Source organism: Eulemur rufifrons, chromosome 9 (assembly GCF_041146395.1).
Source record: "Eulemur rufifrons isolate Redbay chromosome 9, OSU_ERuf_1, whole genome shotgun sequence".
In the NCBI taxonomy this organism is placed as follows: domain Eukaryota; kingdom Metazoa; phylum Chordata; class Mammalia; order Primates; family Lemuridae; genus Eulemur; species Eulemur rufifrons.
In genome coordinates, this window is record NC_090991.1 from 50,208,404 (window position 1) to 50,222,880 (window position 14,477).

Genomic DNA, 14,477 nt, shown 5'->3' on the forward strand with positions numbered 1-14,477 from the left:
GTCCACCCCAGAAGCTGAATTCCCTGAATGGGCCTCATTATGGGCAAATAATATTTCCTTCCGTTAGGATTAGCACATCATCAAAATTTCATCACCCCTCTGGGTCACTAATAGCTTCCTATGTGGCATCAAACTTTAATTGCCTTTTTTCCCTCCTCCTCCCCCTCCCCCCACACCCTGTTCAATTTAGAAGACGGTTGTGTGGCTCGGTCCCTGGCAAGCAAGTCATGAATGCCCCCAGTGACCTTAAGGAGACTTCTCAAACAGCTCTCGGGTATTCCAACCCCGGGAGGCAAGGAGGAGAGGAGAGGACCTCTTGCATTCTGCCAAGTTAAAGTCCAGTGAGGACACAGCTAGGGTTGGGGGATGAGGAGGAGGAGGAATGGCAAGGACTATTTCCAAACTCTACCACCTTCCCTGGACCAGTCTTCTAACTGCACAACTGTCTGGGCGTCTCCCTGGCGAATGGTCCTCTCTCCTTGTCAAGATGGTGACAGTCATTATGGAGGCCAAGGGCAGCCTGGGTTAGTGGAAAGAGGACAGGTGTTGGGACCATAGAGCCCTGGGCTCAAGTCTTGACTCCTTGACTTCCCCGCTGGAGGGCCTTGGGCAGTTAATCTCTCTGAGCCTCAGTTTACCCACATGTTGGAGTGACGGGGAGGACTGCAGCCAACAGCAGGTGTAATGCACCTAGTCATGTCTGACAAGCAGAACTGCATACCGGAAATGAGTTCTAGAATGGGGAGGAAAGACCCAAAGATTCTAAACTGGAGGGGAAGCAAAAGATAGTGGAGTAAGAAGAAGATGTCAGTGAAATACAAAGTAAAAATGCCAGAGAAGAAAATCCGCCGAAGAAATGCTATCTGAGATCCCGTCTTAAGATTGTTTGGAGGGGCAAACACAGAAGTACAAATATATAGTCAATGAACAGTTAAATTCAGTTATTCAGTGCTTTGGTGATATATCAGGGTCTGTTCTGAGTGTTCTGTTTGTATTATCTCATTTAAGCCTGGTAAGGCTTTTATCTTGTCTTACAGACAAGGAAATGGAGGTTATTTCCAACAGTTCGTTCATTCATGGATGGGCATAACCCCCAGAACTTTCTGCCCCTCCTCCCAATTTCTTCCGTGTCATACAGCTGAGGGGGCTTCAGTAAAGACGCAAGGGCCACCCAACCAGAGGTCAGGCCTGCCAGAGGCAGCTTCACCCGTCCGTCGGGCCAGAATTGGGAAGAGCTGAGAAAAAAGGGCAAGAAAGTCTGAGCTGGGACGCCTGTCTCGGTGGCAACTCTGCCCCGTCCCACGTATGCAAAGGAACTGCTGGAGGGCAGGGCTCCGTGGCACGGGGTGTACGTGACGTGCAGAGGAGACCACAGGTGTTTCCCAAGCCAGCTGGCCTGGGAGAGGGGTGAGTGCCCAGAGAGGAAGCTGGAGAAGCTGGTGGGGGCCAGATGACCGAGGCTTTGTGCCCCGGGTAAGTGTTCATTCATTCATTCACTCATTCATTCATTCATATTTTTCAAGCCCCTGCTACGTGCCAGGCACTGCCCTGGCGACCGGGCGTACAGCAGTGAATAAAACAAAGCCCCCGCCCTCCTGAGAGAGACCAGCCGTCAGCAAGTCGAGGCGTGTCAGCTGGAGCCGAGTGCGGTGGAGACGGTGAAGCAGAGGGAAGGGTGGGTGCTGGGGGACGCCACGCTATAGGGTGCTCCCAGGCGGAGAAGGGACATTAGAAGAAAGTTCCAAAGGAAATAAGGAGGGCTTGGCAGACATCCGGGAGGTGTGGGCACCGCCGCAGGAACGGCAGAACTTCAAGTGCCAGGTGGGGGCCTGGTGAGTTCCAAGGAGAAAAGGCAGTGTGGGGACAGGAGGGGGAGGGCACCAAGATGAGGCGGGAGAGGAGGAAGGGCAGTGGTTAGGACATCCCTGTGGCCTTGTGACTAACACATTGTGAACACTTAACATTTATGAACAGCATTTTTAAAGTGATTCGGACAATTTCATTCAATCATCCAAAACAACTCTATGAGGTAGATACAAGTACTTTAAACTCTATTTCCTCATTTTACAGATGAGAAAACTGAGGCTCAGCTCAGCATCACCCAGTGGTGGAGGCAGGATTCGAAGGGGCAGAGCCCACGCTGGAGCCACTGCCACATCTGAGGGCCTCCCCAGGGCTCCCGGGGCCCAGCGAGGGGCTTTCTGGTCCAGAGACCAGGCCCAGGGAGTCTGATGAGACAAGCTCTGCAGCTCCCTGCCTCCCTTCCCCCAGGACACCGAGCAGCCCCGGGCAGTCCCTGGCTCAGCACTGCTCACTGGCCCTGCCTTCTGCGGGTGCGTGGACAGCAGGGGGTGGGACGGTGGGGGCGGAGGGGGAGGCAGCCGAGATGTCTCAGCAACTGGCTTGTTTTCCTTTCCATTACAGGCAGTGGGCCGCTGCCGGCAGTTGCTGTTCACCCATTTGTTGCTATTGGCATCCCAAGGCCCCAAATTATGATGACTAATACCCACCGCTTTAGGCAGCTCCAGGGCCGTCTGCAGCACTGCGCTCCAGGGGGAACTAGGGTGGAAATCCCGCAGGCGGCACAGTAACACCCAACAGCAATTCCAACTCAGTCTCCTGACTCCCCGAGGGGCCGGGAGTCAGGAGGGACAGGGACGGAGGGTTCTAGCCAATCAGAGGACCCCTTCATCCCAGCCAGAGCCTAGGAAAACCAGCCATGCAGAGGCCAATTCTTACTCAACATAAAGCATAACTGTCTAACAACCAGCTTGGATCCTGAGGTAGTGAGTCCTCCATCACCAAGAGTATGCAAGCAGAGACCAGATGGCCACTTGTCCTTGGTTTGTGGGCAGAGGACAGCCCTAGCTGACTTTCCACGTGTCCTTCGTGTCAAATGCAATGTTTCCTGCCAGTCCGTAGGACAGAGGACAAGCCCATTCTCCCTTCCCCTTTAGTTACAGCCCAACTACATCCTGTGGTACAAAGTCAAATGCAGACCAATATGCAGTTTAACACATCATTTTAAAGTCGGCCATTCAGGCACTGTTTAAACAGAGGACCGCTGTAAAGGACTTGGCCTCCTTCCCAGCCTCCCTTCCCTGGTTAGAACAAGGTTCCTGGCCCCTACCCTGGCCTTCCAGTAGAGGACATGAGGGAGAGGCGGTCGATAAATATTTGCTGAACAAATGCATGAAAGGGAAGATTTCTGGGGCAGGTGTCAGGCTGCCAGCGGGATCCGGCCTCTGGGAGGGGGTCCTCACTGTTCCTCGGCCATCTTCCACGGCTAGTGGAAGCACCAGACTGTACCCCTCCTCTAATCATGGCCAGAATGTTCCAGACTCCCCAGCTGAAGCCAAGGGGCACAAAGGGTGAGGGAAAGAGGGCATGCGAGAGCAGGGACACCCCCATCCCTCTCTGGTGGCAGCTGAGCCCCAGGCAAGCACGACACTCGGCCTCCTGGTAATTAGCAAAAGGCCCTGATCAATAAGTTATTTTTTGCTGTCAGTAATTAATAATTACAGCTTAGCCACACCATGTAATTAAACTTTCATCCGGCTCCCTCGAGTACTGTTTGGCTTTTATTGTGATTAGCTCCCAGCACTCAACTTTCTCCCTTTGGAGCCCTTCAGGAGCCCCCGGAACTGGGGTTTCCAGTCCTCTTGCAGGGTTTTCCCCGCTGCCTGGTTCACTCAGCTCAGACTCCCTTTTGTTCTTTGCCCAGGTGCGGGTCTCTGGAAAGAACCTCCTGGACCAGCTGGCTCAGCTCCTGCTCCTGCTCTCCTCCCAGCCTCTCGCGCGCCCCACGGTGCCCTCCGGCAGTAACCAGGCTTCCAAGCACAGGAAAAATCTCTCGAGGTGCCGTGAAAGGCAGACTTCCAGGCCCACTCAGACCTTTCCAATCAGTGTCTGGAGTGCAGGCCAAGGATTTACACTGTCACAAGCTCCCTGGGAGCTAAGAGCTCGAGAGCCACTCTTTGAGACCCAGTAACGTGGCCGTGGAAGGATGTTAAAGAAAGTGCCTGGGTGAGGAAAAGGGGTTCCAGGTCTCATTGGTGGGTGGCAGGGTATCATTGGTCTTCACGGTCCCCTCGCTTACAGTATCAAAACAATCATAACAATAATGGCAACAACAATTGCCACGCATTAAGCCCCTTCTATGTGCCAGGCATTTGCTGGGGCCTCCCCCTGGCACACCTCGAATGCTCCCACGGACTCTGCCAGGCAGGAGCTATTATCCCCAATGTACAGATGAGGACACCAAAGCTCTGAGTGGCTCAGAGCCTTCCTGAAGGTCTCTGCAGCCAAGCCTCAAAGCCAGATCCTGAGAGCCCATTCCTTCTGCTGCCTAAGCCAATACTCTTTCTGCATCACCGCACCTCATTTGGGAAATGCATTTGAGTCATGTGACATGGGGCAGTGTGGAAAATGGTCAAATGTTGGCTTTTCATATAACCAGGTGATGTTGCTCAGGGTCCAGCACCTGAAACAAAACTGCCACCAGATAAAAGCCAGTGGCAGTGGCCAATGTGAGGTTTGTCTCAAGGGAGGAAGAACTGCTTGGTCGCTCATTCTGTGTCATGCCTGGAGAATGGAGATCATGGGCTCAGAAGTGACAGACACTAGTGGCTTCAGCTACCCCACAAGATTAATGGCACAGCCTCCGACTGGAAGAAACTCGCTCTCTAGCCCCAAGGCAGGTAAGAAAGGAGCCCGTGCCCTAACCTCACCCCGCCAACACCCAAATCCAGCATTGCCCACAAGCCTAGGACTGCGTTCCCACAATCCTTTGCAAGGTTTGCTGCCTTGGGGACAAATGGAGAGGACCCAGGGCTGGAACACACTCTGGGAGCCAGAGAACACAAATGGAGCAGCAGGGGACCTGGGCAGCCTGACTTGAAAGGGCAGCAAACCAGAGAAGCATGAGAGCAAGTGAATCAATCAGAGAGACCTTCGCTGCTTCTGACAAGGGAGCCCCTCCCGCAGGAAGCGCAGGGACAGGAGGCGGCCTGGCCTTAACTCCAGCAGGACAAGCGGGATCTTGGCCTCAGGTGTTTGGGGCAGGTGTGGAGGTGGGGCAGGAAGGGATATGAAGACCCCGAAGGAAGGGCCATCAGGTGCCCTGGGGACTCCATAAGGGCCTGGTCTTTGATGGGACAAGAACTGGTGAGCCACCTGCTCAGGGACATTGTGGGGTTGTTGGTGTCTGTGCAGTAATGACGTTAGAAGGGTCTAGACAGATGCTGACACCCCTCAGAGCCCTCCATGCCTCCTGGCTTTCCATGAGTGACCCCACGGTTATCTCAGAGCAAGCCTGTGAGGTGCCCCAGGGCAGAAGACAAAGCCATGGTGATCTCCTGGACCCATCAGAAACTGGCCCCAGGCAAGGAGAACCCAGGCACCGCTGGTCCTGGCTCCTGGGAGAGGGCTTAGAACCCACCTGGTTCCAGTCCTGCCTCTGCCCCTAGATCATGGATTAAGTCACTTAATGCCATTGGGCCTCAGTTTCCCTATCTGTTAAATGGAATAAGATGACCTATGAGGTCCCCGCCTGCTCGAAGATTTTATGATGATCATAAAAACAATAACTTTTATTACCTTACATTTATAGGGCTCGTTACAAAATTTCTAAGTGCTTTTACGTAAATTACCTCGTAAAATCATCCCGTCAACCCTGTGAGAGCGGATTATTTTCATCTCTTTGATCTTGGCTCTCCAGGTTGCGCGACCCTGGCGCGCCAGGGTCGCTTCTTCCCCTCAGGCTTGGAGACCCCAGAGGCAGAGTGGGGAGTGGGTTGCAGCCCCCCGCAGTCCGGGGCCCCGGGGTGGTTAGGGGCCCCCTCCTGAGCCTTGGAAGAGGGAAGGCTGAGCCCCCGCCGAAGCTCCAGTCCGGGCTTCGTCTCCCTCCGCCCCCAGCAGGCGCCGCTCGGACACCGCTGGCACGGCTGTCTGGATGGGCGAACCCCAAAGGCAAGGGACCGCCGGTGCAACCGCCCTTCGCCGCGCAGACCTGCCGGAGGACTGGGGAACGTCTGTGCATCCGCCCTCAGGAGGGGGCAGCGCAGATCACGCCTCCCATCCTTCCTTACACTCCCACCCCCAGAGCCACCGCGAGGCTGCTCCAGGCAGCCACAGGTCAAAGCAGCGGCGCAGAGACAATTAAGCGACCAGCGGAGGCTGAAGGCAGGGGCGGGACGCTGGGGGCGGAGGAACGGGGGCGGGAGGGGAGGCCTCAGACCCTCCCTGGGCACCACCCTCCCGGGGTCCGCGGCTGCACCCGGCTCCAGGCCCGCGCAGAGGAGCTCCCCCAGCCCCAGCGTCCGGCCAGGCAGCCAGGCGCGAGCTTTCTTACGTGGCCAAACCGGGCAACTGCCCCTCGGGGCGACCAAACCGGCACCCAGCGCCGGACTCGGGCTCCTTCCCAGCGCCTGCCATCCCACTTCTCTCGCCCCGGGGCGGCCAGCGCCGGGTGCCTGGCAGGGCCTTGCCCTTCCCCGCGGACACCGAGCGGGGAACCAGGAGCCTGGCCTGGGGAGCTCAGTGGAGCCGAATGTCGCACCCCTCCCACGCCGGCCCCAGGACAGCCACAGCGGGCGGGGGGAAGGGATCGCCCCTCCCACCCCACCTTAGGCTCTTCTCAGCCTCCCGAGCGACCCCCACCTTCTTCCACTCGCAAGCTACAAGTCTCAGAGACACTGCCCCACCCCGAAAGAGAGACCCCCAAACTCGGAGGGGGGTGTCTTGAAACTCCCTGGAGAGGGCTCTGCCAGGGTTAAGCCCGGTGTCTAGGAGGCCACCGCGAGGCCAGCGAGCTCCCGCCACCCACCCCTCCCCCGCCAACTCTCCCAGCCCCCTCCCCAGCCCCACGTGGGGCTGGACCTCCTTACCTTGGGCTCCCGCCGTGTGGATCCGCTGCAGAGCCAGCAGAGTCCAGATCAGCAGCCCCCACATGGTGACCAGCCTAGAGGGGGGTCCTCGGGGTCCCCCTCCCCGGCGCACTGTATTATAATCCTGGTGGGGTCCGGTACCCCGCAGCTTCGTCCCGGGAGACTGTCTACGCGGCTCCGGGGCCCGGGCGTAATCTGTCCGGGTGGGGCAGTGCTGGCGACCCCAACCTTTCCTCCTCCTCTTCTGTCCAAGTCCGATCCCGGCCGCGCGCCCGGAAGGCGAGGGACGAGCAAAGAGAAAGAGGCAGAGCCGCCCTCTCGGACTCGGGGCACCTCTCTCTTCTGAGCACTCCAACTCCGACGCCGCCCTGGCAGGGCGGCCTCCGCGATCTGGTCGGGTCGCCGGCCGAGCTCCGAAATAAACGGACAACTTCAGCAAACTTCCTCCCGTGGCCACGTTGCCCGCCCCCCGCCCCCTCCCCGCCCCTTGGTTAGGTTCTCCCGGCAGTCGCAGTCACCGCCGTTCCAGGCTTCGGGCCCCGGGGACCAGGTCCAAGCTGAGCGCGGCAGCAGACGCGGGTGCGGGGCTTCTTTCAGGGGCGCGGGTTTCGGGGGGCGCGGTTAGCATAGCGGTCCGAATCTCCCCGGAGCCGAAGTTTTCTTCTCTCCAACTTTGCAGGCGGCATCTGGCGGGGCCGAGCCGCCCCTCCGGGTTCCACCGCCCTCGCGCCGAATCCGGAGACTCCGGGTCCCCCTCCCGGGGGCGCCGGGGCCGGACGCGCCCTCGGCTCCGCGCCCAGCCGGCTAGCAAACTTTGCGGGGCCCGCGGCCCGGAGCTCAGCCCCGCGCGCCCATGTCCGCGCCGGCCGCCGGGCGGCGGGGGCGGATGCCGGGCTCGGCGATCCGGGCAGTCGCCAGCGCCCGCGCGCGGAGCCTCCTGCCGGCCCGAGGATGAAGACCGGTGGCTCTGTCCGCCGCCGCGCCCTGGCCGGAGCTCTGGGCAAGACGCACGGAGAGCCCGGCGGGCAGCCCCGGCACCGGGGACGCGGCGCCCCCTCGGACGCCCCGCGCTCGCCGACTGCCCCGGCCGGAGGAGCAGCGGCCGGCCCAGCGCCTTGGGCGCGCCGCCGCCGCCCGCTTCAGCCGCCCTCCGCTTCCCGGGCTCGGCGTCCTGAGAGCCGCTCCTGCCTGCGCCGAGCCGGAGCTGCGGGGGCAGCGTGAGCCGGGGACGAGCGCGGCGGAGGCGGAGGCGGAGACGCGGAGAGGGGGGCCGAGCGCTACCCCGTGGCCGCGACTGGAGAGCAGCCCGCGCGCCGGGAGGGGGGCGGCGGCGGCGGGGCGGCGGCGGCGGCCTCGAGCCAGGCCCGGGAGCGAGCCCCGCAGGAACACAACCCGTCTGCGCGGCCGCGGGCGCCCGGCTGCTCCGGACCCGCCGGGGGGCGGTAGTGCCGACCTCGCGCCCAGCGGGGAGGGATGCGTGCGGGCCCTGCGCTCTGTCGCCCAGCCTTCCCTTGCAGCATCGGCGGCACCCCTCTGTCAAAGGCCTCATCTGACTTCCAGTCTCACCCCCTACCCCCTTCTCCACAGGGAGTGACTGGGGTGGGGGTTGGGGTGGTTTGGGAAGAGGGGCTCGGTCAACCGGTTGAATCCTGTTTCCCCTTCCCAGGTCAGACTCTCAGATGTCTGGAAATGCTCAGGGCGGAGAGCGAGACAAAAGAGAGGCCTGGGACCCACAGAAGGCTGGGAAACTGAAGTTGGTGCCAGGGCGTATGCATTCTTCGTCCCCTCTTTTTTTCTTATGAGCTCCGCCTGTAAAGGGTAGAAGAAGGGGAAATTGGGGTGGGGGAGACACACAAAGAGGAGAGCCCGGAGCTGTCCTCTGCTGGGGCCCCGCCGAGTGGGCAGAAGTAGCACCTCTGAGGGCGAGGAGCTCGGCTTGCGGGACCCAGTGACACCTTCCTGGGCGCTAGGTGCCTCTGCCTTCGTGGACTCCTTCCTCCACTAAAAAAACATTTAAAATATTTTGTGACTGTGTTGGCATAAAAACAAGTATAGTAATGTTACATATGAAAACATTCTCTTCAACCTAAAAGTTCATCTCGTTTTTCTTATTTTGATAGAATTAAGACATTTCTGTGTGTCCCTAAACGGCTGTGTGGTCCCGGCATGGCTTGCGGAGCTCACTGGGGAGGTCGGCCCTGCCGCCTTGGTAGTTCTGTCGGGAAACAAAGAGCTAGCGAGACCCTCACGTGTGCCACAACGCTTCTCTCAGCTCTCTTCCTGGTGGTCCTGCCTAGTCTGCCCCTCACTGCTGCTGCCCCTGTTTGGTCCTTGAAGTCTAGGGCTTTCCCTACTGACTTTGCTGACTGCCCGGGGGCAGCTCCTTCCCAAAGGACACCCCTTCTGATCGCTGCAGAAAGGACACAGCCACCGCAAATATCTCATTACACTTACGTTCTCACATCACCTGCCTTGGAAGAAGAACCGTGAGCATTTATTGCAAAGGGCTGAGCAGCTAGCCTGCCTTGCCTACAGCCCTTCAATCGCCTATTTCAAACCAGGTTTTGCCACTTTTCCCCTGGCAGCCTGTGCTCCCAGGTGGAAGCACTCCGGCTGCTGATTTGTAAATGGAAGGGCTTTGGGGGAAGGCAGCCTACATGTGGCCAGCTCTCCTTCCCCTTGGTGGCCATCCCACCCCTACCTGCTGAGTGATAGCCAGGTGTGACCTCACACCCCGCTCCAATACTGTCTGCACGCCCCAGTTTGAGGGCTCAGGCCCTTCCCTGAGCATCAGGAACAGCAGGTCTTCAGGGTGCTGTTACACCGCTCGCTCACAGAGGGGGCCTGAGAGCCAGATTTGCGGGAACCTCGCCTCAACCAGCACAGGAACAGCAGAGGCTGGATCTCTGTTCAGAGGGTGGGAATTCACGTGGACACAAATGTCTGAGACCTTGGAGGATTCTGCCCTGTCGGTGTCCAATCCCCAGCCTGCCATGGCCCGTAGTCTGAGCTGGATGTGCCTGGGGCCCGAGCAGCATGTGTTCCCTTTGTAAGAGGAGGCCTCTTGTACAAGCATGCTGAGCCCTACAACCCTTCTTCTGAGAATTTAACCCCTAAAGGCCAGGATAGGGGACCAACCAGGGGCTGGAGTGAGGGAGGGGGTCTCCTATTCTCTGCTGGAAGTCTGCAGGTTAGAGGAGAGAGAGGAAGGTACACTAGCAGCAGCTCATACAGCAAATCTCTCTCTTCATGCATCTGGGATGGAGAAGATTCAGTCTCTTTCTGCCCTCACCCCCCCCACCCCCCGGAAGGAAACTCTCTCTTTTTTGCTTCTTATCAGAGTTTTGCTGGCCCAGGAGGAGGCTGAGCCGGGGGCCTGCCACTTTGACTGGGAAAGTCACTTGCAGACACCATGACCTCATCCTTGCCACCAGCGGCATAATTAGAAGGTTGCAAATGGTACAGTTACAGTGGGTGCCACATCAGGAGGGTCTGCGGGGCTCTCCCAGGCTCTACTCTGCCTGCCTGTTGCAACCCTGCCCCTTCCTAGTGGAGTCTACGCAGACAGCTCTCCTGGAACACTCTGGGGACGGGATTGGGTCTTCCTCATTTATATCCCCTCTCTCTCCATCCCCAGGGCCAGCACCTTGTAGAAGACTCTTCTCTCCCTACATTTGACTCTGTGAATTCTGGGGGAGGGGGCAGAGGCAGAGAGCAACGCCATTCATTCCCAATGGGCGGATGTGCTTTGGGCCCCCTTCTGCCTTCCCAAGTGCATGTAAATTGGAGACATTACCCTTCTAGAAAAGCACTCACTGAACCTCAAATGGGACCACTGTCTTGGCCTCTCATCCTGCACATAGTCAATGAAAGGGCATCCCTGCAGAAGCTTGTCAGGGAGCCTTTGGTGTGGGAGGTGCATTACACCATGTCCCAGCCAAGGAGCTCGAAGACAAAACTTAGGACAGTCCCATGGAGCTGCCCAATATCACAGAAGGCCGAGACCCTCCTTACCCCACCATGCTTCATGCACAGAAACCAAAGGCTGGGCAGGGACAGAGTCAGCTTTTCAATATGGTTACTGTGTATTTGTTTTCCTCTGTTTTCAATCTCAAATGTAACAGCATCTGGAACAGAGTGTTCAACAGCAGGGACAGGCTGCATCTTCCACCAGCACGGGATCTGTGTCGGGGACCTGCAGGGACCAGCCGGGCAGCAAGGATGAGGATACCGCGGAGGCAAAGGCACATGCTCCTACCCCAACCCCCCTACGCCCCCCATGCCCTGCACCCACACCCTCACCCCCTGCTGCCTGCTCCCCAAGTTACTCGAGTGTCACCCTCAGCCAGGAAGTGCACTCAGTGGCTATTTTGCCGGGGATAAGGAGGCAGAAAGAGCGAGCACAGGATTGGACACACTCAGTTTAGAAGAAAATGAGAGGCGGGGAGGGGAGCCAGGGTGGAGGTGGCCGCCAAATGATGGGGCTTCAGAGCAAAAGTACTCCCCACACCCATTTGTCTTTCCCAATGCCACCGTCCCCAGGTCTCATTCCTCTGCCGGAGGCTGCTCTCAGGGTTGCTGTGGGAGGGGCCGGGCCAAGGCCCCCGCAGGGTAGAGACCTTGAGCAGAGCCATCTCTACTCCACCTGGAGGGAACTCGGACAACTGACTGCTTGAAGCACGGACTTCCAGTAAATAACGAATGGCACCCGTTTTTCATTTCTGTTCTGTTTTGCAGGTAGAGCGAGGGAAGGGATAGAATAGATAGAAGTGGTTTATTAATCTCAGTCAGCTTGGGCTGCCACAGCAAACTGCCATAGACAGGGAGGCTTAAACAACAGACATTTTTGTTCTTGTTCATCAACTTTTTTCTTTTATTCTGGAAAACATTCTCAACATGCATAAAATTAGAGTGCACGGCACAGAACTCTGCGGTTCAATACGGTAATCACTAGCCACGTGTGACTGCAGAGCACTTCAATTTAGCTATTTACACATGTTAAAATAACATTTTGAATACATTGATTTAAATACAAATAATTTTTTAAATGGATTTCACCTATTTCTTTTCCCCTTTTTAAGCATGGCTACTATAAAATTCGAAATTACATATATGGCTCACATTATGTATTTTTGGACAGCATTAGCATAGAATCCCTCTTTACCTATACCCACGACTTCAACCATCATCAACTCCTGGCTCAACGTGTTTCATATACACCCCATGTGCTTTCTATTATTTTTATTTTTATTTTTTACTGTTTTGATGCCACCTTTATTGATATACATAAGCTAGATCTTATTGACAACAATAGACATTTATTTCTCATGGTTCTAGAGACTGGAAAGTCCAAGATCAAGGTGCTGGTTGAGGGCTCTCTTCTTGGCTTGTTGATGGCTGCCTTCTTGCTGTGTTCTAGGGAGGGAGAAGGAAGAGCGGGGAGGGGCTCTGTTCCCTTCTTCTTCTCATAAAGACACTAATGCCACCATGAGGTCCCCACCCTCATGACCTTATCTAAACCTAATCACTTCCCAAAGGCCTCACCTCCTAATACTAACACATTGAGGGTTAGGGCTTTAACATGTGAATTTGGCTCCACTCCCACTCTAAATTATCTGTTAAAATTTGCTTTCATTCTGGTAGGAGAATGGGCCTAAGAGCCCCGTGCACGTCTGTGGCTGGGCCAGGGCAGCCTGTGTCTTTAACTTCTCTGTGCCAAGGTCAAAATCACTACAGGTTTTGCTCCTGGCTTCCAAGCCCTGGGATCCGACTGGCTGGGCATATACCTACGCAGACTCAGCTTCTGGCTTTCATGCTCCTTCCTACTTGTGCCCACCAGTTCTCCAGGAAAAGAGGGAGAACGAAAAGGAAAGATGGCAGAGAATATCCCAAAACCAATACCAGTGTGGAAACATTCACTGGCTTGCTGGTCGGAAGCCAGACGAGAGCTGGAGAAAAGAGGGTAAGAGACCATGGGAGGCAGCATTTTAAACAATAAAACTGCTCAGTGTAGGCTGGGCTGGGGAATGAAGTGAGGAGAAAACAAGAATCTTCTATCCTGGGCTGGTTTCAGCCATTGTGGGCCCCAGGCAGAGAGCCTGGGGGAGAGGTGGGTGTGCCCAGCCAAGACTCGTAGAAAACATAATGCTATCGCCAAACAGGAGAGGGCGCTATAAACACGCCGCTGGAGGGTCCAGGAAGGAGGAGGTTGGTTGGGGCAGAATGTGTACTTTGTGGTAGTTTCAGAAACAAGGAACAGCACCCATTTTATATGTGAATGTCTTTAATGTGTCTACTATAAGATATATAAGCACCACGGAGAACTGTGCCTCTGGGTGGCTGGGACATTGATCTTTGAATTGGACAAAGATTTAGAATCATTTAGGGCCATTCAAAATCACAGAGCGATGAACTCAAACTTGAACAAGGTTTATTTATTAAATCTGCTTAGTACAAGAGGACACTAGTGGATCTGCCTTTTCCCCCCCCTCCTGCAAACGTCTGAAAGCTCAGAGGGTCTGCCTTTCGGAGTCTTCAGAGCCGAGTTCTCACAGCTTAAAGGGCGAGTGCCTCTGCCGGGGCATGTTCCCCGCCAGCCACGCTGACCTCCCCACCCTTCTGGAGCCACACCTGCAACGCCCTCCCTCCACACGCGCACAGGGCTCCCTCCCTCACCTTCGCTGCCTCTGTTTAGCTGGTACCCAGAGAGGCCTCCCTGTCCATCACCTGGAAAGGGCCGTCCCACTCATAGGGTGATGTTCAAAGCAGTCAACACTGGTGAGCAGAGGTGCTGACCAATCACAGCAGTTGCTGCCTGGTCCCCTGTGCCAAAATATACTGCCCTATGTCAGCCCTGCTGACTCACCAACACATGTGCACTCGATTTACACGTGTGTACACACACACACTCTCCCTATCCCCCTTGCCTACTTTTATTTCCCCTCAGCCCTTCACCACCATCTGTATACTGTAGATTTCCCTTGTTAATTTATCCATTGCCTGCCTTCTGCCACTCAACTATAAGTACCTCGAAGGCAGGGGTTTTTGCTTATTAGTCTTTGTGCATTTAAGATAATCCAAATCAGACCAAGGGATGATATTTGTTCAATGTAATCAGAACCATGAGAGAAAACATACCCGAAGTGCAAACAGCCTTTCAATTTCATTACTGTGTCTTTACTTCCATTGACCTTGCAAATTAAGCTATTTACACCTCAAATGTGTGTTTTCTGATATTTGGATTTACAGGGAACACTCACTAATCCCCCCAAATCAACCCAATGTTTGACAAATATCTGTAATATATACAATCACATACATTTAAATTAGTTTCCAAGAAATAAGGTTTTTCAGAGCTAAATAAATTGAAAGACAGTGTGAGTTTTAGGCCTGAGGCTACTTTTCACCAACTATGCAAAATATACATATTCTGAGTTAGGCTGTGAAAGACTTAGGCCTGCTTACTTGGTTTCTGAAAAGGATGCTTCTCTTGATTAAAGTTTACACCTCAGAATTCTTAAAAGCCAATGCATATAAAATATGATTTCGTTTACATTTTAGGATCAAAGCCCACCAGTGCTGGGATAAGAC

At 55.8% G+C, this 14,477-nt stretch overlaps 1 protein-coding gene across 1 annotated transcript in view; it reads right to left on the minus strand.

Moving 5' to 3' along the window:
* Positions 1–6,951, minus strand: part of SDK2 (sidekick cell adhesion molecule 2) — a 236,487-nt gene extending 229,536 nt beyond the window's left edge. The window contains exon 1 of the mRNA XM_069483167.1: positions 6,888–6,951. Coding sequence (XP_069339268.1) covers positions 6,888–6,951 — 64 coding nt within the window. The remainder of the gene's footprint in view (positions 1–6,887) is intronic.
* Between the last annotated feature and the right edge of the window lie 7,526 nt (positions 6,952–14,477).